General features: G+C 39.9%; 1 protein-coding gene across 1 annotated transcript; it reads right to left on the bottom strand.

Annotated features, from left to right (window-relative positions):
• Positions 1-1,777: 1,777 nt before the first annotated feature.
• On the bottom strand, positions 1,778-26,937 carry ALKBH1 (alkB homolog 1, histone H2A dioxygenase). Its single transcript, XM_041758900.1, has 6 exons — positions 26,723-26,937; positions 23,728-23,836; positions 20,028-20,190; positions 7,447-7,537; positions 4,373-4,566; positions 1,778-2,959 (listed from the first exon to the last, which is right to left on the bottom strand). The coding sequence occupies exons 1-6, from the start codon at positions 26,903-26,905 to the stop codon at positions 2,530-2,532; spliced, it is 1,170 nt and encodes a 389-aa protein (XP_041614834.1). The 5' UTR covers positions 26,906-26,937; the 3' UTR covers positions 1,778-2,529.
• Positions 26,938-26,960: the final 23 nt, after the last annotated feature.

Below are 26,960 nucleotides of genomic sequence, written 5' to 3'. Positions count from 1 at the left end.
GGACTGCAATTACATTCCTCCTGGCAGAGTGTCATCTGAGTATTGTTTGCTCCAGGTCTAACACTGTGACTCTACTCTTCATACTGCATATATCCTACATCGTACTGAGTATCTACTTGGGCATTTTTGGTACAAAATAATGGAGGAAAAAAAAGATCTTCCCCTTGGCCCCTTCCTCTAGTTTCAGGTTCCTACTTAGGTGTCTAGTTTCCTTTCTGAGCATCCCACAAACACCTTCTGTGCAGGGCCAGATCACCTAGGCTCTATGGTCTCCCCTGCTTCCACTTTAATGGTCATGCTAGCATGAGGAAGCAACCACAGGGCATCTCTAAATGACTGTGACTGTGTTCTGATAAGACTTTATTTACTACAGACACAGAAATCTGGATTTCTTCTAATTTTCATGTGTCATAAAATACCATTCTCCTTTTGATGTCTTCTCCCCAGCCACTTGGGAACGTTAACACTATTCTTAATCTGTGGGCAGTACAAAAACAGGAGGTCAGTCAGCATTTGCTGCTTCTTGAGTTAGAAAATGTCTGGTAGACAACTAAAACCCTAGAGGGACCATCCTCATGTAAAAGGTAGAAAAAAAAAATCCCCGGTTTTCCTTTCTCCACAATTCCATAATCTTCTGCTGTGAAAGTAGAGTTGCATTATAGATCTTCAACTACATGTTCCAAAAATAAACATAAATAAAAATGAGGGAGACAGAGAATTTGATGGTGTAAACAATTTTTCTCACCATCCCACTCAATCGGCACATCCCTAGAGGGAGTGTGGGCTAGGAGACCGGAATCTGCTCTTCTCTTGGCTGGCCTGTCTCTACATGCTTCTCGCAGCACATATATCTCACTTCATGAAGTGTTAGTTTACAGTTTAAGTAAGTACTTTTTGTACCAGTGTTTTCTAAACACAAGTCAGCACCTTTATCTGATACCCAATTGACTAAAGAGAAAACTATTCTAATACTGAAGGATAGGTTGACCTACTGGATTTGCTAAGTGACAATATGTGGGTTTCCAATGGGTCAGATACAATATATACTATGGAGAATTTAAGGGATTTTTTCCAATGGTAATTTTAATTATATAAAATTTTCCCATCACGGAACTAAGTTTTGAACCTAGCTATTTACATGTAAGGGACGAATCTATTAATTTCCGTTTCTTAAAAAAAAACCAAGTATCAAAAAAACCCCCAAAAAACCAAGTATCAAAATATGAACTCAATATGTAATATTCCTAAGAAGAAAAAAGGCAAGACAGAGAAATGCAGATTTGGCAAGTCTTGTCTCAAGCAGCAGGTATCCAAGTGGCTTTCAGCCAGTCGTCCACACAAACAAAAGGCCCTATGTAGTAATAAAAGCTTGACACTTTGTTATAAAGGAGCTCTAAATTCCTATTACATTTAAAATATTAATATCCTTCTAGGAAGATGGTAGTTAATACTATCGTCATGTCATGGATGAGGAAACTGAGGCCCAGAGAAATGTAAAGCAGCTCAGCTAGGGGTATGGTGAGTTAAGCTGGTAGGGGTACGAAGATTAAAACTTGGTACTTCATGCAGTTTCCAAGCTGTCCACGATCACAAAAGACAGCAGTGACTGGAATATCAAAGAATTTTCTCTTCTGTGAGACAGTCACAGAGAATACTTAGGGCAGAGCAGGATGGTGCAGGGCAGAAGCAGCTGGAGGGCTTCAACAGCAGCAACAACGCAGCAAGTAAAAACTAATCCCAGATTTACTAACCCTCAAAGATTGATACAGATCTTTAATTTAAGATAGAGAAAGTTTATTCATGGAGAAAACAGTTACCGAACACCCTTGGGGCTTTTTTCATCCAACAATTAAAATTGCATTAAAAAGCCAACAGGAAGAGTTTAGACCTAAAAGAAATCTGAAGAAACTACTGCCCCTCTTTCCTTGGGCTTATATATATTTTATCTTTTAGGCAAAAGAGATAGCTGTGATTAATTTCTTTCTTAGGAGATGAGGTTTTTAGTTCTGTTGTCTTAATATATATATATAGGATTCTTCTGTGAAGGCCAGAGAAGACAGAAGATCACAGACTCTGATGATGGCTGGAAGAATGAGGGTGAGACTAATGGCTGGTTCTTGGAACCACGATTTTACCGTAAATCACTAGATGGGGTAGTGGGAGGGGTGTCAAGTTTCCCACTTATAAAATCTGAGGTATTTTAAGGCTCCAATAACATGGAAACTCACTTCTATTTCCCTCACAGGTAACAGTAGAGGTTGGGAAGACTGTTCTGGAAGGTCAGAACTCCTTGGACTTATCCCACACATTAGTGGCAACATCTAACCAGACTGGACCATGTCAAACATGTCTCTGAGCAAAGTGGCCAACTACTTTACTCTTCAGGATGCGTTCCAAGGCAACAGTGTGATCAGTGATGAGTTGCTCCCTGTCTGTTTTTGGCTTGTCTTGGTGCTAAAGTCTATGGCAATATAAGAAAGCGTGGTCGTTCACCGTAAGACCTGAGTAAAGGAACCAGCTCTCCAAGTCTCAGCTGTCAGGGTCAAGCTTCATTCGTTTTACTTGGCTATTGTCATCGTCCAGGTGGCAGAATCCTTCCAGGGTGAGGTCTCTTTGATTCTCCTCCGCGGGTTCTGAAGGGAAGTCCTGGTCTGCGGCCAGTACCTGTCGGACAGTCATGTTAACACGAGCAGTTTTCAAGTAGCGGGTGCACACTTGCCAGTCCTCCTCAGAGCAGGGTTGTACCACGGAGTCTCTGGGGAGAACGGCTGGCAGAGGCGTCTCCAGGCAGCACGGCAGGCTTTCCCCCTGAGGACTTGGAAGGACCCTTGGGACTGCATGGTTCAACAGGCGACTGAAACCTGACATTACCATGATGTCACCACTGTGCATAAACATGGCTGTGGGAGCTTCGTCTCTTTTGAGGCCGCCCAGGAGAAAGATGGCAGACTGTCCAAAGCTAAAATAAAATAAGTACAACAATACACAAGAGTCAGTTCCTTTACTAACCATGGCTTGGAAAGTTACTGCCAACTGGCTTCTTTTCTCATTTCAGCTTGGCACTTACTGCTCTCACATACTTTTTTTTTTTTTTTTTTAAAGATTTACTTATTTATTTATTCATGATAGATATAGAGAGAGAAAGAGAAAGGCAGAGACACAGGAGGAGGGAGAAGCAGGCTCCATGCAGGGAGCCCGATGTGGGACTCGATCCCGGGACTCCAGGATCGCGCTCTGGGCCAAAGGCAGGCGCCAAGCCACTGAGCCACCCAGGCATCCTCTTTTTTAAACTGTGCTCAGACCCTTCTCTTCTGGCTCGTGTCTATAAGTGAACAACCCATGATCTGCTGCTCAAACTGCTCAAAGACCAGAGGACTGCTACAAAATAAAATCTGAAGCAGTTAAATAAGCAGATTAAAAATTTAGTTTTACTATTACCCATATAAGTTTTGTAAGATGAATCTTTAAGATTTAAGCCTTCCAATGAATTATTTGAGTCCTTTCCTATACCATGCCTGCTCACTTTAAAGATAAGGCAATTAATAAAAGACTGTTCAGGCACTTTCTTTGTGTGATACAAGCACAGCACTTTGCCCAATTTAAACTTATGTTTAGGGAGACAAGGAGAGTACATTACTCAGGCTTCTCTGCTTTACTCTTTCCTGTTCCAAAAAAGGTTGCTTCACTTCACCTTACAGCCTTCCACTTGCCTATTCCACAGACACTGACGATACCTCTCAATACAAAAGGCAGGGATACCTGGGTGGCTCAGCGGTTACACATCTGCCTTCGGCCCAGGGCATGATCCTAGAGACTCGGGATCGAGTCCTGCGTCAGGCTCCCTGCATGCAACCTGCTTCTCCCTCTGCCTGTGTCTCTGCCTCTCTCTCTGTGTCTCTCGTGAATAAATAAATAAAATCTTAAAAAAAAAACAAACCAAAAACACACAAAAGGCAGATTCCATGCATTTTAAACAAATATTATTATTATTATTTTTTAAAGATTTTATTTATTTATTAGAGACACACAGCGAGAGAGAGAGAGAGGTAGAGACACAGGCAGAGGGAGAAGCAGGCTCCATGCAGGGAGCCCGACGTGGGACTTGATCCCAGGTCTACAGGATCACGCCCCGGGCCAAAGGCGGTGCTAAACCGTGAGCCACCCGGGCTGCCCAAACAGAAATATTAACTGTAATTTGGTTACTACTCTTCAGGACAAGGCTAATTTTACTTATGATATCATTGCTAAGACACCCAGAAGTAAAGACTATAGAGTCCAACCATTTCTTAAAGTCTCTGTTTTTATTTATCTTAGCTAGAAATGGTTTAGAAAAAGGTATGAAGTAATAGAAAGTAATCTCAAACCAGCTTACCTGAAAGACAGCAGGGGTTTGGAGTGATCTAGTTCAGATCTGTCTACGTGGATTCCCAGTGTAGAGTCCAATCGGTAGTAATTCAGGATACCTGCTTCAGCTCGGAAACCCTGAAATCCACAGGCTGCAGCTACTTGCTCTGAGAGGAAAGCCAGGTCAGAAGGGAAAGGTGTATAATGATCGGCTGAGTATTTCTTTGATAAAAGTAGGGAAAATAAGAAAAATAAACAATGATCTCAGGAAAACAGGAAACTGTGGCATTAAATTATCTAACTTTAAAATTTTTTATCTATCTTTAAAATTTAACTTACATGTAATACAATAACATAACATGATTTATCCATCTGTTTTTGAGGCATCCAGTAATCTAATAATGAGATATTCAAAATACTGAGCACCTATTACATGGTAGGCACTATGCTATGCAGTGATAAATCAGACAAATTCTCTCTGCCTGGAGTCATGAAGCAATTACTAAGTCTCTCTTTGGTGTACTTTCATCCTAAATAGGATCATTCTCATAGGATAAAAAAGCAACGCAACATTGTCACTGCCAAGAGGTATTTGATGACTAACTGTAAAGTAGTATCCTGGAACAGAAAACAGGTATCAGTTAAAAACTAAGAAAACTGAAGGAGAGCTAAGAAACCGTGAATGAAATATGGACTTCACTATTACTATTGAAATAATGCATTAACATGGTTCACTAATTGAGACAAAGGAACCAAAAGAATGTAAAATGTTAATAAGAGGGAGAACTGGGTGTGGGGTCTATGGGAACTGGGTGTGGGGTCTATGGGAACTCTGTACTATCTTTTCAACTTTTCTGCAAATCTAAAACTATCCTAAAATACAAAACTTATTTAAGAAAAATAAAGAAAGTAATTCAAATATGATAGCCAGTTTGATTTTGGGCCCCTCAGCCCATAACATGGTTTGCTGCCCATTTTATTGGTCAGTCTGATGAGATGACATGCTCAAAACATCTGAATGGAAACTTAGACTAGAGTCAAGGCAGGATGTTAAAATGGAAGTAATTTTCAGCATTTACGTTCTAGAAATGTCTATTTTTAACATGTAAAGATCACAAATTTTTTTTCTTTCCTTTCCTTTTTCTCTTAAGTAAAACAAAACAAAAAAAATCAAAGGGCAGAACACTCATTCTCTCTACCAAATCCAGCAACCGAGGAGGACAAGGCGGCGGTCTCCTATGCACACGAGGATGCAGCCTGCTCTGGCTCGGGTGAGCCTGGCAGCCTGATGCCCCTCCTCTGTCCTGCTACTGCTCTCATGGCTCCCTCAGACCTATTAGCAAACCCACACCTGTCTCCTGTCTCACATCTCCACTAGTGCCCTGAGGTACTCCAACTGTAGCACCAAAACCATAGCCCTGGAGATCATGTCTTCACTTTGGCAGAAGCAAGCTTTCACTTAAGGTTAAGGAAGACTTTTGTGAAAAGTCTGATGGACGGCCAAGCCTCCTCACAGATGAAATTTGTTTTATTTTTTCCTTCTTTTCCTGAACTGCCCATAAGAAGAGTTCCTATTTAATTTCCCAACACTAAGGATACAGCTAGAGAACTTCAAGGCAGTCCTCCAAAAGATCAACTACTCAGAGCTGCTATTCCAGCACTAGGTTACCTCTGTGGGTTTTCGACCCTGTCCAGACAGTCTACGCACGAATCTCCCTACTTCTCTTCCCCTTTTCTCTGATTACTCATTCAAGGTTTCTGATAATTTTTCACTCCACATTTTTCTTAGTAAATGAGAGTAACTTTAAGTCCTTGGGGAATAACAGTATTGACAATAAATATAACATTCTAAAAAAAACCCAATAAACTAACATGTATTGTGTTAATGCAGCATTTAACTGCTCAGAACAACCGGGCACTGCTGTAATCACGATGTGGACATTAAGTGTCTGACGTATGCACCCCCCTTTATGAGGAATACACTATCCCCTGGAAGGCAGATTCACACTGGGGCCAGCTAACCCAGAGAATCACCTGGCTATTTCCTCAAACACAGGTATCCAGTCTTTCATTGAATCTGCATTACTGAAAATGAGAATTATATCATGAACATTTTTGTGCGACATTCATCATTATTTTAAGTAGTTAATATATTTGTTAATAAACTGGGTTGACTGAAACTATGGAACTTTTATTTATTCATTTATTTTTTAAATCTATTATGTTCTAAACCATTTTATTTTATATTTTTAAAAAGGTTTTAAAAAAATTTTATTCATGAGAGACAGAGAGAGGCAGAGACACAGGCAGAGGGAGAAGCAGGCTCCATGCAGGGAGCCCGATATGGGACTCGATCCCGGGACTCCAAGATCATTCCCTGGCCCAAAGGCAGGCACCAAACCGCTGAGCCACCCAGGGATCCCCACTATGGAACTTTTAGAAAGTAACGAGTTAGTAGGAAGATGATCTCTACTAATTGGTTTATTCAATTTATTTTCAGAATTAGTCCTTCCACTTGGTGGCAAACATCTCATGGAGACAAGAGGCACTAGCTTGCCTGTGATAAAGGAGGCACTTTCAGAAGCACAGAGGTCAGCAAAGAAGCAGCTACCTCAAAAAAAACACAGAACTTTGTTAACTGTAGGACATTCTTTCCCATCTGTGTCATGCTCAGACCTTATATAGTTGGCAAAGGTATCTTTTAGGAGTTGATGGACATTATTTTACTCCAAACAGATATTACACAGAAAATAAAAGCTCAGCAAACATTAAACAATTACAGAAATAAAAGTTTTAATCGAGAATTGCTCTTGAATGCAATAAAGAAACATCTATATCGCTGAAACATATTTAGAGAAAGCACCAATGACTTCTGATGAAATATTATGACCTAAGGGCATATGAGAAGAAATTTTCTCTTCGGAGAAACTATTCATTCCTCTTGAGACATTGTTATCAAGAAGATTTTAAGAGATAAATGAAAGATCCTCTCACAAATGGATAATCTGATACTTTAAAAGCTTGGCCAGGAAGACATCAATCTCCAGAGCCCAAGGAGTGTAAAAGCAAAAGACAATGGAATTCACAAGGAAATCTGCATACCTTACTATCCCAGTTATAATGGTAGCCTAGGGTCACCCAGCGCAACTTCTCTAGTAAACTTCTGGGTCTCCGTTTATTCACTTCTTTATACCTGTGAAGATTGGGGACAAAAGAAGATTTATTCACCTCAATGACAGCAATTGCCCTTTGCATGATGGAATTTGGTATTCTTTGGTATAAGTTATTATTAGTCAAGATCTTGATAGAGGAAGTGAGAACAAAGGAACTGATCAAAATATAAAAACACTAAAAAGCAGGTTTGCATTTTTAAAAAAAGATTTATAGATTGGGGTGCCTGGGTGGCTCAGTTAGTTAAGCGTCTGCCTTCAGCTCAGGTCATGATCCCAGGGTCCTGGAATCGAGCCCTGCTTTGGGCTCCCTGCTTGGTAGAGGGCCTGCTTCTCCCTCTCCCTCTCTTGCTCTCCCTGCCTATGTGCTCTCCCTGTCAAATAAATAAATAAAATCTTTTTAAAAAATAAAGATTTATATAGATGTATTCATTAGAGAGAGAAAGAGAGAGAGAATGTGCATGGGTGCACATGCGTTTATGTGTGTGGTGGCAGTGGGGGGTGCAAAGGGAAAGAATCCAAGCAGACTCTACTGAACAGAGAGCTAGATGCAGGGCTTGACCTCAGGACCCTGAGATCATGACCTAAGCCAAAATCAAGAGTCAGATGCTCAACTGACTGAGCCACCCAGGCACCTCGTCCCCCCATGTTAGCATTTCTAATTTTTAGACCTTGATTCTAAATCCTTTGCTGAATGGGATAAATTTTAAATGGCAAGTCTCCAGCATGGCCATAATGATAAAAAAAAGGAAAACAGAAATATCTTTACCTATCCATTGGAAATGGGACCAAGGGCACCATGGGTAATTTAAATTTGGCTAATAGAACATGTTCCATTTGGTTTGCTAGGAGTAGGTAGGGTATGATTAATCACAGCAATCACTATGTTTATAATGCTGGTGGTTTCCCAGAATTATAGGTTGGGGAAAAATTTTGGCAAAATATACATTGTATACAATCAAAAATAACTGGTTTAACATGACTTCTTCAACCCTGTATGACATAGCTTAGAGAATTGAGGCTTAGCTAACAATTAAGGACCTCTGTAATTAATTTGGTTTCTGACATCTCCTTGTTCAAATACAGAAGGTTTCTGTAAAACAGAGAGGTGCCCTTTCTGTAATTACATCTTATCTGATCAAATCTATGGGATTAACTACTCTTTTTCTAAAGAGAAAGAAGCTTCTTTGATTTACCTTTAAATATCTAAAAATACAAGAATGCTAAGTCTAATGCTATGTAATTTGCATCATTAATCGATCAAATTTTTTTTGGTCCAAGGACCACTGCTGCTTAAAAAAAGATTAGTCTGCTTTAGGAATTCATATTTTGACAAGAGATGACAGATAAGTATAAGAAAAAATGAAGGGAAAGTTCAAGGCAATATGAAATCTGTACTGAACTGAATAGCACGAGATTTTGAGGGCCACTGGAATTAAGAAAAAGGAGAGCTCAAAGTTAGCTGTCTAATCAGTTAAGGCCTCAGTGGGCAATACAAGCATACCACATGAGCAGAAGCAAAGGACTTTATTAATTAGAGGTTCATACTGTAAGTGGCACTCGTCTTGATGTTTGACAGCGTTTACATAATAGATCCTATCTGTCCTCACAGAGTTTACATTTTTAGGACATCATGACACAGACACACATCAAGGCCAGTTGCTAAAAGGAATGGTATCAACACTGGCTTACTAAGGAGAGCAGTGCTGAAAAGAGGCAGAGCAGATCTGAATGCTATCCTTTGAAAGGCCTGCTTACAAGGTTGGTTGTTGGCAGGCATCTGGAACTTGGAATTTGGGGAGGTTCATGTCATTCCCAGAACTGCTGCTCACTGTGCCTAAACTTCCTGTGCAAAACGATATGGTTTATGTTACACAGCTGCTTTCCTTCTGAGAGTCTGAATTTGGAATGTGTCACACAGAGACTATGTGACTGGGCACTGAGCTTCATAAACAATCTTTCGCACATGTTGTCACAACTTGTTATTGGTAGAATTAAGCATAGCTTGTGTGACTTCACGGGGAGAAAACCCCGGAAGCTTGAGCCCGGTTTTTCCAGGACTTTGCTCAATGCATCTTTTCCCTTCACTAATTTTGCTTTGGATTCTTTGAACTGGAATAAATCTTATCTACGAGGACAACTATGTGCTGAACCCTCCTGGTCAATCACCAACCTTGGGTGTGGTCTTGGGGGACACCTGGCACAAGACATGATTAGCAATTTAGGGGAAACTATATATGTGTGGCCAGTGAGTACAGCTAGCTGATGTGAACAGCTACCATGTAAAACCATCATTCATTATTTACATCTTCTATGTGTAAAAACTAAAAATGGGGGGGGGAAAAAAGGAATGCATAGTTACTAACACAACCTGACTTCTACCAATGTTTCTTCAGCTAAAGATACAAATAAAAGAATTCCCTGATGATCCCCTCTGGAGAACATAATCTATTTTAGTAGCTATGAGATGGAAAAATAAGGATGATCTCTCATTACTGGACTCCTGTGAATACTGTGGCTAATAGTGTGTACCCAACTTAGTTTCCAAATTATTAATGTTCAGGAGAATCACCTAGTTAAAACTAACAGGGCTGGACCCAGACCTATAAATTCTGATTCAGCAGATCTAGGATGGAGCCTAAGAATCTGCATTTCTAGTAAGTTCTCAAGAGATGGGGATGCTGCTGAACCAGGGACACTTGAGAAACACTATTCTAGCTAAAATTAAAAAAAAATACTTTCCATCTTTCTAAATTGATAAAAATATCATTTTATTCTTGATGAAGAACTCACACATTTATCATATCAAAACTAGATTGATCTAAACAAATATAACAATGCAGCTCTAAAAATAATTCAGGGGGCACCTGGGTGGCTCAGTCGGCTAAGCATCTGACTCTTGATTTTGGCTCATGTCATGATCTCAGGGTTGTGAGATCGAGCACTGCATTGGGCTCTGTGCTGAGCAGAGAGCCTGCTTGGGATTCTCTCTCTCTTCCTCTGCCCCTTCTCCCAACTCCCCCTCTAAAAAAATAAAAATAATTCAGAAGGTGATGGTATTTAGACATTCGATATGGCATCACCAAACTGCTTTTACATCAAGAGTCAGTCTAAAATTCCTTAAGAACAGGGCATACACTATTATAATTAACACAGGTTTATGGTATTATTAGTAAGAAAATGGTCAAAATCATAGTAATCACCAAGCATGAGTAGAATCGTCCTGTAACATACATTTAAAATTTTGTTTTTAGGAAACCAAAAAAATATCTGTTTTCTGCCTTAATTGTATCACTATAAGGAAGGCTCTGGGCTTTGCCTTGTATTACTGAGGGGGACTGGTGCAAGGGTGTAAAAACATTAAGCCCAGGCCATCTAACAAAAAGGAAAAAAAAGCTTAAAGACTTGAATAGGGCAGCCCGGCTGGCTCAGCGGTTTAGCGCCGCCTTCAGCCCAGGTCGGGATCCTGGAGACCCAGGATGGAGTCCCGCATTGGGCTCCCTGCATGGAACCTACTTCTCCCGCTGCCTGTGTCTCTACCTCTTTCTCTGTGTCTCTGATGAATAAATAAAAATCTTTAAAAAAAATTGTATAGTCAAAGAAAAGTTGTGATCACTGGGTGCACCATTTTGAGGATGATTCTACACACAAATACACATTTTGTGTAATGTGTCAGACCCATGTAGATATAAGGTTCCACCTGTCACTTGCTATTCACTTTTGAGAACACAAGTTCAATTTTTGTCTTTGTATTGAATTTCTGGTAGGAAAGTAACATTATAAAACTTGCCTTCAAGATATGAACAGGGCAGGCCAACATTAGCCACTTCCTGTCTTAGCACTACTTGGGGACCATTCTGGTCCCTGTGACCTTTGGGTAACAAAGATTCCAAAAAATTCACTCTCGAACACTGTGAATAGTTTAAGGCCAAAACCAAGTTTAACACACTCCCAGATGACCTTCAAGCAGGAAATACTGATGGATTAATACAGGGAGTACGCTGTTCTCTTTTTAAACCTGACCTGTCCAAAAGGTGGCCAAGAAGGCTCAGTGCCAACAGAGCTGCCAAATCCAGTCTAAGGAATGCGCAGGATATGCTGGCATCTAACTTTGAATCTTTATCCAATTATCCAAAAGAATGTTTTCAAGCAAGTATGACCTTGATTCTTGGTTCTTACTGCAAAGAGAAAAACGCTAAGCTCCCTGCCCTTGCTGTAGCTCTAGGCACCAGCAGGAGGACGGATGGGCAAGCTGGCCACCTTCTCCCCTGGATAGCAGTTTGCTCACTTTCTGTCATGGATAAGCGCTTTCTCTAAGTGCTGGTATTTCTCTCCACAATCACATCCCATAATGCTTCTTTCAACTGCATCCTAACTGGGTGGAAATGAACCGTCCTGCTTGTCCACTCTTTGTGTAGTGGGTAGTTTGTCTCATAACTAAGCGCTGGTATTTCCTTTCCTTCCTTGTTTCAAGGAACAGTAGTGAATCACTGAAAGCAAAAGTACTCAGGCAGAAAAGATCTCAGGTTGTTTATGATAAAAAGCCTTAAAAATCCTATTACACATATTCTTTTCTTAAAAAATATTTTATTTATTCATGAGACACACACACACACACACACAGAGAGAGAGAGAGAGAGAGAGAGAGAGAGAGAGGCAGAGACACAGGCAGAGGGAGAAGCAGGCTCCATGAAGGGAGCCTGATGCGGGACTTGATCCCGGGTCTCCAGGATCATGCCCTGGGCTGAAGGCAGGCGCTAAACTGCTGAGCCACCCAGGGATCCCTCTTTCTTCTTCTTCTTTTTTAAAATAATTTATTATTTATTTATAAGAGACACAGAGATAGAGAGGCAGCAACATAGGCAGAGGCAGAAGCAGGCCCAATGTGGGACCCTGGGATCACTCCCTGAGCCAAAGGCAGACGCTCAACCGCTGAGCCACCCAGGTGTCCCAAATATTTTTTTCAATCATTTAAAACAATTTTTATTTACTTAAGTAATCTCTACACTCAATATGGGAATTGAACTCACAATCCCAAGATCAAGAGTTGCTCTACTGACTGAGCCAGCTGCACACCCCACTTTACTATGGTCTTTATGTGTAACTCCCACATCTCCCTCTGACTTCATTCCTAACTCAGTTCCCTATTTCCAAAGGCATACTGGCCATCTCCATCTACATACTCCACAGGTATTTCAAAAACTTGAATCCCTAAACTACACTAAGGATTATCTCTGCTCCTTCTCCTCCTCTAATCCTATTTCCATTAAAAATCTTAATATATATATAATGTTAAAATGAACATGGAGATGCAGATATCTTTTTGAGACAGTGATTTTATTTCTTTTGGATATATACCCAGAAGTGGAGTTACTAATCTTCTGGTAATCCTATTTTTAATTTCTTTAATCTTTTTTAAAAAATTTTTATTTATTTATGATAGTCACACACACACACACACACACACACACACAGAGAGAGAGAGAGAGAGAGAGGCAGAGACATAGGCAGAGGGAGAAGCAGGCTCCATGCACTGGGAGCCTGACATGGGATTCGATCCTGGATCTCCAGGATTGCGCCCTGGGCCAAAGGGCAGGCGCTAAACCGCTGCACCACCCAGGGATCCCTAATTTTTTTAATCTTTAAAAAAATTTTATTTATTTATTTATTTATTTATTTATTTAAAATTTTTTTTTTGAGGAACCTTCACAGTTTTACATAAATAATTAGTGTTATTTACAACAGCCAAAACAAAAAACACCTGAGTGTCCATTGATAGATGAATGGGATAAAGAAAATGTGATATACAACACATAATACAAGTATCATCTAGCCATAAAAACGGAAATCCTACATTTGTGACATGAACCTTGAGGGCACTGTGCTAAGTGAAATGTCAGACAGGCAAAGACAAATACTATATGATCATACTTACATGTGGTATCTAAAAAATCTAAACTTGTAGAAACAGAAAAGACTGGAAGCTGCCAAAGGTAAGCATGGGTGGGTATGGGTGAGGTGACAATGTGGTCAAAAGGTACAAACTTCCAGTTACTTATAAGTAAGTTCTGAAGATTTAATGTACAGCATGGTGACTACAGTTAACAATACTGTATTGTGTTATTTGCTAAGAGAGTAGATTTTAAAAGTTCTCATCACGAGAAAAAAATTTCTAACTATGTGAGGTAACTGTTGTTAACTCACCACAATAACTGTTTTGCAATATACACATATCAAATTGTTGTACGCTTCGAACTAATATAATGTTTTATGTCAATTATGTCAATAAAACTGAGATAAAACCCCATTTTTACCCTAGAAGTGCTAGCAATAAATTTGTGGATAATCCTTAACTTGTCTCTTTTTTCTTATGATCTCTTGGTCACCAAGCCTTGCTGACAATGTCTTTTCCAGGCCTTTATCATTTTTTGTATGGCTTTTAAGCTAAATTCTTTTTAAATTAAAAAAAATTTTAAATTTATTCATGAGATACAGAGAGATCCCAGGATCACGACCTGAGCCAAAGACAGATGCTCAACCACTGAGCCACCTTGGTGCCCCAAGCTAAATTTTTTATTGTGTTTTTGCAATGACTAAATTTTCAGTCCATTTTCCTCACTGCCAGAAAAATTACCTTTCTAAAGTGAAAAATCTGTTATTAATCTGATGAATTCCCACTGTTTATAGGTCAAAGCCCATACTTGCCATAAGGCATGCAACACCCCCTTACATTTTCTGGTTCTCACCTTTCTAGTCTCACCTCCTATCTTTTCCCATAGGGTGCCCTACCCTCCATCTTTCAATTTTGGCCATACAGTTTTCTCTACTGAAATGCTCTCTTCTCTCCTATTCTACTCTCTGTACGGCAGATTTTTCCGACTTGCTTTTTCACACACAATTTAACCTTACTTCTTCAGGGAAATCTTTTTCCTAGTTTCAGGCTCTCCCTCCACTGTGCCCCTATAGTACGCCTTGCAACTTCTATTTGCCTACAAGCTTCGGCGTAAATTCTGTAGGTAAGTACCCAAATTCTTCCTTTAATAGTCCCTTCCTCAAAGGCAGGGACTTTAATCTTCCTCTCTTACCATCAGATATTTCCTAAAATACAAAAGTATATTATTTAATCAATTAATGAAAATAAGATGGAAAGATACTATATGGTTTTTAATTGATCCTTCTCAAATTCAGCATGTTTTTATCAGGCTAACCAAGGGGATATTAATTTAAAATAATATTTAAAGAGCACTTTCTAGTATATACAAAGAACTGAGGTAGGCATCAAGGTTACAAACACTTCAAGGTCTGAGGCAGAGGAGGGGCATGACAGGCAATGGGAGGGAGAAGGGCACCATGACTGGATACACTATAACAAGTGCTTATAACAGCATCAGAAACAGTCTTAAAGGAGTGGAAAAGGGAAGGGACTAATTCTGTGTCCACACTGAGGATATTAATGGGAAAAGCGTTCACACATACAAAAATGGATGTAAAGTATTTCACAAGCTAAGTCATGGGTTAGAGAAAGCAAAGTTGCTTTATTTGAATTAATATTTCCCCTTGTCTTATTCTTTAAAAAGTTATTTTTGAATAGATAATATATTCACAAAATTCAAAAGGTATAAGAAAGAACCCACTAATTAATTCCACAAATATTTATTTGGTAATTACCAAGCACTGAAGACTAAAAACAGAGGGCAAGGCGATAAAGAGTAAAGGAAATGGCAGACTATTTTTAATTTAATGATAAGGGAATCGTCTCTTATAAGATGACAACACCCAAAAGACTTGAAGGAAGCGCAAATCACTGGTTAGTTTTTTTTTTTTTTAAAGATTTTATTTGACAGAGAGTATAAGCTGGAGGAGCAGCAGGCAGAGAGAGAGGGAGAAACGGGCTCCCTGCTGAGCAAAGAACCCACCATGGGACTTGATCCCAGGACCTTGAGATCATGACCTGGGCATACGGCCAACTGACCAAGCTACCCAGGTGGTCTAAGTCATTGGTTATCTAAAGGAAGAGCTTTCCAAGTAGAAGGAACAGTTTGTACAATAATGTGAGCATGTTTGATGTGTTTAAGGGAACAGCTGGAGGCTACAAAAGCTGGAGCAGAATAAATGAAAAGGAATGGCAGTAGGTAAGATTGGAGAGGTGGCTGGGGGCTGGTTTCACCAAGGTCTTATAGGCTATGGTAAAGACTTTTGATTTATTCTAAGGTGATGGAGTTGCATTAATGAATTTTCACTGGCCTTTGTCCCTGGTTCTTGGGAGAGAGCTTTTATTTATTTAGTATATCTTTTTATTGGAATTTGATTTGCCAACATATAGTAGAACACCCCGGGGGGGGGGGGGGGGGAGAAAGCTTTTAAATCCTAAAATTTCCAGGAGGAATTGGAGTATCTTTGTTTTACAGTGGGCCCTAGGACCACAGTTAAGGAGATAATTCAGGATGTGAGCTTGTCAAGCTAGAAAGACCAACCAAGTTAATTAGAGGGGTTGAGGCTTTCAGTCAAGTGATGTTAGATGAACCTCAGGGGCTGGTTTGGGGGCTAGATATTGAATAAAATCATGTAGCTAATAATTCAATCATGCCTAAATAGTGAAACCTTCCAAAAAAACCAAATACTAAGTTTGGGAGAGATTCATGGGAAAATGACACATCCTGATTCCATGGAAATTCTGCATTCAGGACCCTCCCAGACATGTCCTACATGTTTCCTGTTGAATGGTCCTGATTTGTATCTTTTTTAAAAAAATATTTTATTTATTTATTCATGAGAGACACAGAAAGAGAGAGGCAGAGAAATAGGCAGAGGGAGAATCGGGTTCCATGCAGGAAGCCTGATGTGGGACTCGATCCTGGGACTTCAGGATCACGCCCTGAACTAAAGACGTAGGCAGATGCTCAACCACTGAGCCACCAAGGCATCCCTGTATCCTTTATAATAAAACTGTAATCATAAGTACAAATGCTTTCCTGAATTCTGTGAGTTGTGAACTTGAGAGGGTCATGGTTATGGAATGCATAATTTGTAGTCAGTTGGTCACAACTGTGGGTAGCTAGGGATCTCCCAAACTTGTGGCTGGTGTCAAAAGTGACAGTGACTTGGTTGGAGGGCATGCTCTCAACTTGTGATATCGACTTTGAATGACTGCATCAGAACTGAACTGCAGTACTACAGATGAGAAACTGTAAGAGAGGTGCTTTGATTCCTACACTTAATTAGAAAACAGACTGAAGAGAGGCGCCTGGGTGGCTTTGACTTTTTGCTCAGGTCATGATCTTGGAGTCCTAGGATCAAGCTTTGTAGCAGGCTACCCATCCAGTGGGGAGTCTGCTTTTCTCTCTGCCTTACCCCCCTACCCCCACTCATGCGCATATGCATGCACATTCTCTCTCTCTCAAATAAGTAAGTAAAATCTTAAAAAGAAGAAAACAGACTGAAGAGGTATTAGAACAAACACAGGGAGATAGGCTAGAAGGCTACTGCAGTAAATGGTGGTGGCTTAGACTAAGGTGGCTGTGACAGATGCTGAAAATCGATTTTACTTATTATGACGGTAGCCCTACTATATTTGCTAAAGAGTTGGATTTAAGATCCTTGAATGGCTGCACAGTGGCTATGTTCTACTGCTGTGGTATGTTATACTTGATTTACCTGATCTCTTGCTGACACTTAAATTGTTTCTCATTTTTTTCCATTACGAACAATGCCGCAATAAAGATGCATATACCTAGCTACTATAGTCTTGTGCAAGAATCTCTAGCTACACTATCACTCACAATAAACTCTGAATGAAATAGCCCTAATTTTGTCAACAGATCTATTTTTTCCTCTAAGTTCAAGTCTTTCTTCATTTCCTACTTAGAAGTTTCTCCTCTGGGGGAAAAAGAAAAGTTTCTCCTCTGACCATAGAAAGTTAAAATGGAAAGGATCCTTAGAGGTCTTCTGGTTCAACGGTTCTCAATACAGATGTTACGGTCAATAATAAGAATCTCTAGGGAAACTAATCTTCTTCAGTGACAGACCCTCTTTCTTTCTGACCTGCTCTGGGAAAGTGGGGAGAGCTAGCATGTATTGTCCAGGTTGATTCTGACCATGATCCAAACACCTGAAATGGCTTATCAAGTCCAATCCCTTTGTTCCCAAATGAGGAAATCCAAATATATATCATATAATGAAAGAAGAAAAATAAAGTCCTAATCGATTTTTGATGCCATCAGCAATGTCTGAGCCTATCACTTTCTTCCAATCCTTGACAACAGAAGACCACCGTATTTTTATTTTTGCTGATTTGCTAGATAAAACAAAACAAAACAAAAACCTCACCACTGTTTAGAGAACGATTTATTAAAGAGGTTCATCTGAACTATCTTAGAAAATGACAATTTTCTAAGATTTATGCAGTCATTTGTCAGAAGGAAAAAAATCAATTACTTGAAAATACAGGCTGGTTTAACAGCAAACTCTAATATTTCTAATTTCAAACAACCATAACCTTCCTTTACTTTCAGTTCTAAAGAAGACGTCACTGAAACCTTACAGAGGGTGTTTCCCACTGCTCCTCTGCCTTTCCCATAACCTGCAGACCAAGAAGTCTTGAAAGGAAAACAATGAATTTTAGTTTTGCCTGTTTCAACTAAAGGAAATCTTCTATTTCCCCTATGGAATTAGTATAGACACAGTTTAGGAAGAGTGAACCATTAGAGATCCTGAGTTCAAATAAAATACACAAAGCCAGCACAGTGGTTTTAATAGGCTATTCTAGAGATGTCTCACATACTACCTTGTTTAATCCTCGTACTATTCAGCGAGGGAAGGAGTACTATGAGGCATGGAAAGGTTAAGAAACTTGCTAAAATTTATACATCTAGTAAGTGGCAGACCTGAGATGTGAACCCAGGCGATTGGACTCTGGACCTAGTGCTTTAGGTCACTAAACCCTTTATCCTCTGGCCTTAATCTAACTTTTCTGCTTCATCTCTTACCAATTCTATCCATCACTTTCAGGAAACATGTTCTATAAACTACCTCCAATCTAGCCACTTGAGTGTTCCCATAATATCGTTTAAATTCTATCTCTGTACCTGCCAAACTATTTAATTATGTCTCTGCCCTCAACTAACTTACAAATTCCCTGAAAGCAGGACCTGTGTCTTATCTGTCTTTGAATCTCTAACACTCAAGCACAGTATCTGATGCATAGTGGACACTCAATAGGTATTTGTTGAACAAACACATGAACTCCCATATCCTATGCTATTTCACAGACCAATTTACTCTGCCTTGAATATTACCTCTTTGCTCAGTCTGCTTTCTTTACCCCAAACAGCTTTCTTGCTTTTGACAGGAAAACTCCTAATCGCTTCTGAAGACCCAGTTCAAATGGAAGGAGGAAAAAGAGGAAATAGATACAATTAAAAAATAATTTTTTCTTCTTTTGACACCTCTTTCTGCCTAGAGGAATTATTTCTCCCTCTGGCCTCCAGAGCATTTTTCTGAACACCTATCCTAACACTTTCTAAGCTCTATTATAATAATTATTCCTGTTGACATTGAGTTCCTGCCACAGACTATGCACTTCTGACTACAAGGACTGTGTCCTGTGAATCTTTGTACCTCCAGTGCTTGTAGCATCATGCCTGGGACACAACTAACCTTCAATAAATACTTGTGGAATGATGGGGCACCTGACTTAAAAAACAAACAAAAAAACACCACACACACACATACACATATTTATTTATTTACATATTTGTATTTGTCAACGAATAAAAGGTGCACAGATTAGTTTAGATTGATTAAGGTGCACAGATTAGTTTTCATGAGGAACAACTGACCTACCATAAAATTCTTAGTAGCAGTAACTTCATCTAGGAAAGCAGAAATAAAGAGCTTTTAGTGTTAATTTTTTCTAGAATATCGTTAAGTCTTCAAAGAAACTCACTTTATTTTTTAAAAAAATATTTTATTTCTTTATTTGAGAGAGAGTGAGAGCACAAGCCAGGTGGAGGGGCTCTCCCGCACTGCGCAGAGAGCCTGAAACGGGGCTAGATCACAGGACCCAAGATCATGGTTTGAGCCAAAGGCAGGCGCCTAGCTGACTGAGCCACCAAGGCGCTCCAGATTTTACTGTTTAAATAATCTCCACACACAATGTGGGGCTTGAATTCTCAACCCCAACATCAAGTTACATGCTTTACCACCTGAGCCAGCCAGGTCACCTGGCTGGAACTCACTTTAACTAGAAAAAGGGCTGAAGCTGAATAAAAATGGACCAGCTGATGATTAATGAGGATGAATCTGAGATTTAAGCTATGATAAGGAAATCTTTAAAATGGATCTCAATTTAATGTAACTGTCAAAGCATTTGTCCAAATGTTCCCAGGGGAAAGAATATAATTGTGCTGTATTTGCATGGAAACAAGGAAAAATAGGTCAGTTAATTTCACTGCATTGTTCTGGGGTAGTTCCTCTAAAGATGTGCAGTGACCTGAGCTGAATATGAACACTTACCTGAGGAGCTCTTTGCTCTGTTCCCACAAGTCCTGGGTCTCTTCTTGGCTCATGTGCTTGTCCAGATTACATACGTTAGGTTTCTGGGAATATAATTTAAGGCACTGCTTCACCCAGTGCCACTGGTAACCTGGGAGGAAGGGGTTTGGGATGAAAATAAATCCTATACAAAGATGGGGAAAAAAGGAGAGAAGGAAATTCTCTGTCAGTTATTGAGATAATTTATTTTTGTTGACATCCTTATACCTACTACTTTATTACTTATTCCCCATCCCCTTTTGCTCATGCTTTATGGCTTCCACATTTATAAGCATATGCTTCTATTCTCCAATTTCAGAGGAAGGAGAGAGAAAAACAAATTCTCAAGAGAAATAAATACTCCACAATTACTAACTGTGTTACTCCAAAGCAAACTTTAGAATTGATAATGCCAAGTTACCCCTCAAATTTGTACCAGGTATTTATCATTTACAAAGATAGTAGATGCTTCCTGCTATTACTACCTTTGTGATATCTTAGTGTTCCCCCTTGACCTTTTTTGTTTTCTAATATCTGTCTAACAATACTTATATTAAATTCTCTCAGTTAAAATAATTGGTGTGACTTCTGCCTCCTGTTGAAATCTGAATGACAGAACAGGGAAGAGAAATAGTGTGAAGTACATCTGCTCAGTATGGCATGATACAAATACCTACAGCATGTGTGCTGAAAAGATCTTTTGTGAACTTGTAAGTAATCTAACGTCATTTTTCTCCCGTGTAGAAAAGGAATAACAATACTTACTCAGAATCCTTTGTGTGGTAAGGATCCATTCATCAAACATTCAACAAACACACACTATGTACTTTCTTAAGAATTAGAGATGAAAAACTGTCCTTAGTGAAGCCCCTTGGAGAAAGGAGCTTCTTTCTTTTTTTTTTTTTTTAAAGATTTTATTTATTTATTCATAGAGACACAGACAGAGACATACAGGCAGAGGGAGAAGCAGGCCCAATGCAGGGAGCCTGAGGTGGGACTCGATCCCGGGTCTCCGGGATCATGCCCTGGACTGAAGGTGGCGCTAAACCGCTGAGCCACCTGGGCTGCCCAGGACAGCAGTGATTTATGCAGATAACACCTTGTGGAAGACTGGGTATGAAAGGAAACGAGTTTGAGGAGCAGTCATGGAAGAATAAAGAATTTAAGAGTAGATTTATGTTTTTTGGGGGGTTTGGAAAAGTCTAAGCATGATTACAGATTATGAGGAAAGAACTAGCAGAGAGGAAAACAAGATGGGAAAGGAGCAGAGCAAGGTCTTGAAAACTGGAAGAGGTTAAAGAAGGTGGGATCAACAAGGTGAAGGGACTGGCTTTGAACAGAAGGTGCTCCTCTTCCTCTAAAATCGGAGGACAGGAATGAGAACATTTGTTTCTGAGTGTTTTTGCCACTTTTGCATTTCATGACTAGCAAAATTCTCCAAATAATTTAAGAGTGTGACAGGACTGTCAATATTTTGAGAGGGGAAAAAAAAGATATGAAAAATCCCCAGCAACTTACCCACCTAACAGCATTATTTCACAAAATAAAGATTATAACATTCCCTCAAATACTGGATACCACTGACCCAGTGACAGACAGATGAATACCTCTTAAAGCAATCTACTCTAGACAACTGTTGGCCTTCTTTTTACTGAATTAAAATTTGCCTTTAAATTTTCATGCATTGATCTTATTAAATTGGGACACACAGAGCAACCCCCAAATTAGTTTCTTGGTCTATAAAAAATACCTCTACCTTTCCAGCTAACATTTATCAATCATTTACTGTGTGCTAGGCAGACCTAAGTACTTTAATGTACTCACATTTAATCTTCATAAAAACCTTACAAAGTGAGCATCTTTTTCACATTTTATGCATCAGGAAACTGAGGCCAAGAGAGATTAAGAAATTTGCCCAAGGTCACACAGTGGATGGTATGAACTTGAACCCAGTGAATGATGACTTGAACCCAGGTAGCTTGGGTGTCAGAACCTTAACCACTAGTATGCAATGCTTCTATCCCTTTGTGTGTATGACAACCTTTCAAATGTTGGGTGCTGTCAGGTTCCCTCTCAGGATTTACTCTTCTTTCAGACCCTGACCTGCTCATTCTTATAAGGATAGGTTGTGGTTACTTAGGTTCTTTCACAATACGCAGAATCCAGAAGGAAACACCATCCTTCGGATCAAGTCTGAATAAGGGGAGACTGTCATTTTCCATGTTCTGGACATTGCACTTTTATTAAATGCAGCTTACAATGTTAGGGAAGATAGAATGAAGTCCCTAAGGACAAAATGAGATACGAACTCACAAAATGTGAGTTGTGTGAAATCCTAGAAACCCTCAAAATTAGTAGTGGACAATAGAAAACCAAAGTGGGGTTGAAAACTCTGTAGTCTGAACAACGTGTTAAGGGAAGAGGGCATAGGAACAGAGAAACACAGCCTTGAAAATAGAAGATAGGCCTGAAAGGTCAAGGGCAGCCTTCAAGAACAGAAAGTACATAAAAGACTACTGGTGATGCACGCTCCTCATTCATCCAAACTCACAGGGAGCCATGCTGTCTGTGACTCTTCTTTCATGAAGAACTAAAGTGCATGACAGCTTTTAGGTAAGTATTGAAGCCATTATGCTGTCCTATATTATTAACAAATACATCAGTAGTCCTAACGTACTAAGAGTATGACACAGACCTGGCCCGTGGCATAATGAAAATTAGTATTTTTTTTTTTTAAAGATTTTATTTATTTACTCATGAGAGACAGAGAGGTAGAGGGAGAAGCAGACTCCTTGTGGGGAGCCTGATGTGGGACTTGATCCCAGGACGCTCAACCACTAAGCCACCCAGGTGCCCTGAAAATTAATTATTTCTTTTTAGGGATTCTTCTTGCTTTTAATCCGTATTTGAAATCACAAATACAATGTTAACTTTATGTTCTCTCCAAGAAAAAGGATGACAGATAAAAGATTATATGGCCAAATAAGGTATTTCTGTATTTTCTAAATAGCTCATAATAATTAATCTACAATGGCCCCACAATTAAAAAAAAATAATAATAAGGGCACTTGTCTGGCTTAGTCAGTATGATGTGACTCTCAACCTTAGGGTTGCAAGTAGAGGTTACTAAAAAAAAAAATTAAAAACATTATCCATTTTTCATTATGTTCTTAATTTCTGTATCTGTAAACTGAGCTACCCAATATTACTGAAGTTCAAAATGCTAGATTATTTAGCCTATTAGGACTTATGATCCTATTAACTCTAATGTTCTTTTCAAAAGCTCAGTCATAATATAAACAATTTTTAAGTTGTTGTGTGTTTTTTCCCCACACGAGAACACAGATATTTTGTGACTAGAGCAACTATTATGAATTATTCGATTATTCAACGTAGTTCTTCTGCCAGAGTAGGTGTTTGGAGTTGTGGCAGGGAGCTGAGAGTCAACATCCTAATTTTTGATTTTTATCTGGTGTGTCACTTTCTGTACTGTAAGGGAGGCACTACCGACCCCTATCCTAACTTTTGGATATGTTAAATAGATGTAAATCTTTGATGAGGGAGAATTTAAAAGGAGTTTGGGAGTAAAATATTTGTGTTTAGTTTTCACGTACTATAACTCCTCCCCTGAAATTAGACAAATGATTAAATGATTTTGTTTTCTGAGGTCAGTTGCACTCACCAGGATAGCCTTGGAGTCCATAGGCTTGCCATTTGCTGACTGGCTGAAGTCCTGCTCTATGTGCATCCTGGTCACTGACAGAAGACACACTCAGCTGAGATTTGACCACCTGACAGGAAGGAAAGAGAAGTCAGAGGGCTAAAGCTATTTTGCAGGTCAGCTCTGAGAATTCCAAATTTCTGAAGATATTTCTGGTATAAGGCAAAATTAGGAGTCCTAAGTCTGGGCTCCTAAACTCAATTCTACCACTTGGTTGATGTAAGACTTACAGAAGTCACTTCTTAGAGCCTCAGTTTTCTCATCTATGTACTAACAAATACTAGAAAGTGATTTAAAATTAAGCAGTAATGAGAAGCAGGATGATTTTGGCCTTCAAGATTACCTTTTTGGATGACACCACACCTTTGTGGATTTCTTATAAGATTAAATTGTGGGCATGGGTGCCCACAATCCGGGTGGCTCAGTGGTTTAGCATCGCCTTCAGCCCAGGGCGTGATCCTGGAGACCGGGATTGAGTCCCATGTCGGGCTCCCTGCATGGAGCCTGCTTCTCCCTCTGCCTGTGTCTCTGCCTCTCTCTCTGTGTCTCTCATGAATAAAATCTTAAAAAAAAAAAAAACAACTCTAAATTGTGAAAAGTGTACTGAAATATCCTGTCAGAATTCTATTCACTTCAATGTGGCCCAACATAATGCTTCCAAGGCACTAGTATACAGTTGCTATTTAAACAAACTTATGAGGAACAATAGGCAGGGGAGGTTAAGAGACTGGAAGAGAGTGCTCCAACCAGACAGAATAACTGTTTCAGTAACACTGGAAAGTCTGTTTGCTAAAAGCAGAATATTTATTCTCTTTTAGATTAGATGAAACTTCAAATTTAAACTCAGAGCTTTTGCCTTTATTAGTTACTTAGAAATTAAGCTTTTCAGGAGCTCAAGTTTTCTTTGCATGTAAGAGCATCTTACTGATGGCTCATTAAATTGGTTAAGGGATCCAATATTTAGTCACTGAAGACAGAGAACATTCATAAAACAAGTATTCTTTATTCTTCCATTAATAATAAACTTAGAGGGGAGCCTGGGTGGCTCAGTCGGTTGAATGTCTGCCTTCAGCTCAGGTCATGATTCTGGGGTCCTAGTATTGGCCCCATATCAGGCTCCCTACTTGCTTGACAGTCTGCTTCTCCTTTTTACTCTGCCTGCAGCTCCCCCTGCTTGTGCTCTGTCAAATGAAGCAAAAAAATCTTTAAAAACTCTGAAGAGTCTGTCTTGTCTTAGAATACATCAAATGCTCTCTTCCAAAATGACATGATCACTTATCCTATTAACTTCACCAAGGGTAGAGATTTACAGAAAAAAATACCAATTAGTGGCTGGTGTATTACCAGTCTCTGTAATAAAATGTTATCTGGAACTCTGAGCCAGGTACTGGTTAAGAAGTTTTTATTTCAAACATTTTGTAACGATTTATTAGATAGATTATACTTAATAGTCCACTGTAATTGAGCAACACCCTCCTATCTGAAGTTTGTAGACCTCCATGCCAAGCTGAAACAAACCTCTGTGTTTCAAAAAAGGTTCTCCTTCCTCCCTTGCCTGTTAGCCATGATTTTCTTCCCTGCTCATCACTTGCTCTCATAGCAACTTCTCCAATTTGCTACTTTCAATCCATTTTGAGCTGGGGAACTAAATACCCCTTTTTTTTTTTTTTTTTAAAGATTTTATTTATGATCAGAGACACGGAGAGAGAGGCAGAGACATAGGCAGAGGGAGAAGCACTAAGTTTTATATACTCAATGGACAGGACATTTATTGAGTGCTTACTGTTTGATACTGTGCTAGACACAATATCCTTTTCTCACAGGCTTGCTTACATTCTAAAAGTATGTTTTTTGTTTGTTTGTTTTTTTTTTGAGAGAGTGAGTGTCAGCACAGCAAGGTGGGCAGGAGAGAATCTTAAGCAGGCTCTGCACTGAGTGTGGAGGGGAATTGACCTGATGACACTGAGATCATGATCTGAGCTGAAATCCAGTCAGATGCTTAACCAAGGCACCCTCATTCTATAAGTATTTAAGTACTGCAGCAAAACATAGGCTAAATTAGGAACTGAATGAGGGTCTGAAGGTCTGTCCGTATATATTATTCTTAGAGTGCAAACTTTCTGTCCAAGATTTTGACAACTCTAAGACCATTTCTGCTAACAAATGAAGCTCCTAGGAAGCGGAATTCTTGACAAACATGGTATTGCTGTAGCTCCAATTTTGTTGCGAGCTGTTACTAAGCTTAGAAAGAACCCTTCAACCAGCCATCTGTGGACAACATCAAGGGCAAATTAAGGGATCAGGGATCCCCAGTGTTACAGCGGTTGTAAAGAAATTATGCATTATTGTATAGTTGTAATTTCCCCTGTGCCGTCTGTCATCCTTTATGTTTCTTTTCTTACTTTCTATGGGGGAAAGGCAGAAGTAATGGGCAGCGCTTGGATTCGTGTGCCCTTTATTTTCAAACGTGCAGAGATTACCTCAATCTTTCAACGCCCTCTTTCTAAAAGGCCCGGAGACGACAGGAACTAGTTTTATGGACAACGGTTTAATTAACAACATTGATCCCTCTCAATTCTGGGATAACTCGGGTAGTTTTTTTTTTTTCCTTTTTCCCCCAAGCTGCTGAGTGCTATCCTAACATCTACAAATACGGTTTATGGATTTTCACACAAATCGAAGTAGAGATGCAAATGCACACTTAATGTTAGGCACGAACACCAATTCCCAAGCATTCTTTGAGGCCGCAGCCAGGAATGGCCGAGTGGAGATGCCGGCAACGCAGCTCTTCACGCCAAAGTGAGACACTTCGTGGACAATTAAACTCCGCGCCCACGGAGAGCGGGAATTACTAACAGTCTGGAAGAGAAAAGAGGTGAGCAGGGCCCTAAAGGTCCTCCAAGAAGCCCGCGAGAGGTCAGCTGACCCGGGGCGCGGTCCTCTCCTCTGTCCGTACCTTGCGGGCACCAGGCCCCGTGCCCCGGGCTGTGTGGGCCGCCGAGAAGTCAATGACTGCTCCCAGGTCCGCTGTCCCGGGGCGGCTCTGCCGGTAGAAGCGGAAAAGCTTCCGAAAAGCGTCCTCCCCTGGCTCCGCCGCAAGCGTCGCTACAGAGCCCACGGCCGCCGCCATCTTCCCCATGTCGTCGTCCGGCTTCTTCTGACCCGGAAGCAGATTGCGTGCCCCGGATCCGCCA

This window comes from Vulpes lagopus, chromosome 6 (genome assembly GCF_018345385.1).
Source record: "Vulpes lagopus strain Blue_001 chromosome 6, ASM1834538v1, whole genome shotgun sequence".
NCBI classification, from domain to species: domain Eukaryota; kingdom Metazoa; phylum Chordata; class Mammalia; order Carnivora; family Canidae; genus Vulpes; species Vulpes lagopus.
The sequence above is the reverse complement of the archived record's forward strand: the minus strand, read 5'-3'. Positions and strand labels throughout refer to the sequence as shown.